General features: G+C 43.7%; 1 protein-coding gene across 1 annotated transcript in view; it reads left to right on the forward strand.

Annotated features, from left to right (window-relative positions):
• The window catches only part of PTPRJ (protein tyrosine phosphatase receptor type J), a 36,497-nt gene extending 34,140 nt beyond the window's left edge, over positions 1-2,357 (forward strand). The window contains exon 19 of the mRNA XM_044681866.1: positions 2,134-2,357. Within this exon, the coding sequence (XP_044537801.1) occupies positions 2,134-2,292 (159 nt within the window). The 3' untranslated portion in view covers positions 2,293-2,357. The remainder of the gene's footprint in view (positions 1-2,133) is intronic.
• The last annotated feature ends 685 nt before the right edge of the window (positions 2,358-3,042 follow it).

The raw sequence follows: 3,042 nt of genomic DNA on the forward strand, positions 1-3,042 counted from the left end.
GAGAAAGAGACAGGAGAGAGAGAGAGAGAGAGAGAGAGAGAGAGAGAGAGAGAGAGAGAAAGAGAGGGGCACAGACTCTGCCCTCTTATTCAAACATTGCATCTTGATATCACTTTTGGAAACATGGGTGTTAGCTGCCATTCTGATTTGCTGCAGCTTGGAAAAAAAAAATTCTTTTTCCTGGTGGCCTAGCCCAGTGCCTGTCATGGAACAAATGCTTAATAAAAGTCAATTGATATGTTGGATTGAAATTCAGGGCTGTTGAGGCTGGGCAGTGGCAGCAAATCTAGGGGTCCATGGACTTACATTCATTTTTGTTCACTAAACAATCAGTAGGCATTAAGCGCCTACTATGTGCCAGCACTCTGCTTAGTGCTGGAGATACAGAGGAAGGCAGCATGCAGTTCCTGCCCTCAGAGCTCATAATCTACAAAGTCCTAGGCCTATAATACCACAAAATTAAAGTAGAAAAGGAAGTGTCTCTGCCCTACAGGTCAGGGCTTCTTATTCTGAGGTTGGAGAATTTGTTTGTTTTAATAATGATTTCCATCTCATTGGTTTATTTTGTAATTCCATAGATTTTATTTTATGCATTTATAAGCATGATTCTGAGAAGGGAGTCCATGGGCTTTACCTGATGACCAGAGGAGTCCCTGGCACCCCAAAAGGGTGTTATTTGTAGTGAACAATAGGAAATATGGTTTGACTAGACTATAGTATTCAGGGGGAGATGGAGTAATCTGTGATGAGCTGATAGTGTTAGGTTGGGGCTAGTGTTTGATTATAGATTTCAAATTGGAAGGGACCTTAAAGGTCATTAAGTCCAACCTCCCTTTCTTCACTAGACTGCCTTGCTGCCTCTTCCTACCTATGTGACCTTTTGCCTTTATCCAAAAAATGATATTTGTACTAGATAACTCACAACACTATTCTATCCAAATGCCTTAAAGACCTTTGCACAATATAGAAACACCAGCTGTTATTAAGACTTTTGGGGGCACATAGTGTGTCTTTGGGGGAGTCTTTTTTGTTTCGGAGAAAACTACAGATTTAGCTTGTTGTTGGTAAGGAGATGTAGGCACTCTTTTTTTTTGCTACTAAATTGAATATTGTTGGACAAAGCACATCTCATCCACTGGGCTGGTTCATTTTGTTAACAGAATAACAGCGCAGCAGTTCTCAAGCCCTTCCCATGTTCCGAGGCCTTGGCGGTCCAAAGATATAAATTCTTTGCTTCTCTCTCAAGGTGGCTACAATCTGTTGAGGATACACAGTAGGTCCATATGTATAGAATGAGTATATAATTACCAAAAATGAAAGGATAGTTTGGGGTACTTAGTAGCCGAGAGCCCCATGGAGAAGATGGCTCTTGACCCATGCCTTGAAGGAAATGGATTCTCAGAGGCAAGGAGAGGCAAGAAGGTATGGGGAGGTAGTCAGGGATGGGAGGTGGAATGTCATGTGTGAGAACCAGCAGGGAAGACAATTTGGCTGGACCATAAAGTACTAGAAGGAGAATAATGAAGTCAGAAAGGAGATCAGAATCAGCCTGTGATAGGCAGTACGGATATTTGGTCCCTAATCTACAGATTAGATAGCTTTCAGATGACCTGTAAGTCCCTTCCATCTCAAAATCTGTGATCACCACCGAGCCCTCATCTCCCTTCCCAGCTCCTTCTCTATTCCAGTGGTTCCCATTGGATCCTACAATCCAGTCAAGCTGACTTCCCAGTTGTTCCTTACAAATGATGATCCATCATGTTTTTCCATCAGTGGAAAGAACATTTGTTTGGGAGTCAGATGGTACACATTCAATCAGATGACAGGCACCCAGTTACCATTACTGTCCTACCTTAGGGAAGCCAACAGACTCAAGTTTCCTTATGCCAGAAGAGGTCTGAGGGGGAATAGTCATTCATGATCCAGTGGGAATCAGGGAAGGCATCCTGAAGGAGGCAGGTGAAGGGAGGAGATAGAAGGCTTTTATTCCAGGCTTTGGGACCTGCCCAAGCAGAGTCCTTTTCAGGCCCGAGGATGCTTCCTTCTCATGCCCCACTCAATTTCATGTTGACTTTCCTGGTGACGTTGGCAAAACTCCCGATCTTTGTTTTTCTCTTGTGTTTTCTTGGCCAGGATCAGTATGTCTTCCTCAATCAGTGCGTTTGGGATATTATCAAATCTCAGAAAGACTCCAAAGCTGATCTCATCTACCAAAACACGACAGCCATGACCATCTATGAGAACCTCGCGCCAATGACTGCTTTTGGGAAGACAAATGGATACATCGCTTAATTCCAAAGGAAAACCTTCTTGGCCAGGACTTCCTGGGCCCGGCGCCCCCACAGTAAAGGGAAATGAATGCACTGTTGTGGATATGTTTTTATATGTACAGTGTCCATTTGTGTGTGCCTGTGTGCGTGCGTGAGTGTGTGCGTGTGTGCGTGCGTGCGTGCGTGTTCTCTTTGGTTATGACCAATCTTGAAGGCTTGAAGATACACATGTAAGAAAATGCAAACAAGCAGTTGGACTTCAGGGACTGTGGCTGAGGAAACCAACTATATTCCAGATTAAGAATAGGATGAGCTGACTTTTTTCACCGGGGGTTGCAGACCAACTAGGAAAAGTGAGCTGCAAATCTTTCTCCCCCTCTTCTTTCTAAAGGACACGTGTCCTCTGCTCAAACCTGCCCGCCCCCCTTTCTCTCTGTCTCTGTCTCTCTGTCTGTCTCTGTCTTTCTCTCTGTCTCTGTCTCTCTGTCTCCTTTCCTCCCTCCCTCCTTCCCCTCTCCCCTTCCCCCTCACTTTCTCTGTCTTTTTTAAATGAACAAACTCTTTTATATGGTTCACACTCTGAAGCCAAGATTGTGTTGAGTTGACTATATTTTGAGGATCAGAAGTCTATTTTTACCTACTGTATCTTGGGATCTGACTGATGGATAAATGCATAATTTTGGTTGTTTATAGTGTCAAGAGGGAGATGTGGTGTCTCCTCCATGTGGATTTTATATTTAAACATGTGCCTTTCCTAATTATGCTTCCGTAG

Source organism: Gracilinanus agilis, chromosome 6 (assembly GCF_016433145.1).
Source record: "Gracilinanus agilis isolate LMUSP501 chromosome 6, AgileGrace, whole genome shotgun sequence".
Classification (NCBI taxonomy): Eukaryota; Metazoa; Chordata; class Mammalia; order Didelphimorphia; family Didelphidae; genus Gracilinanus; species Gracilinanus agilis.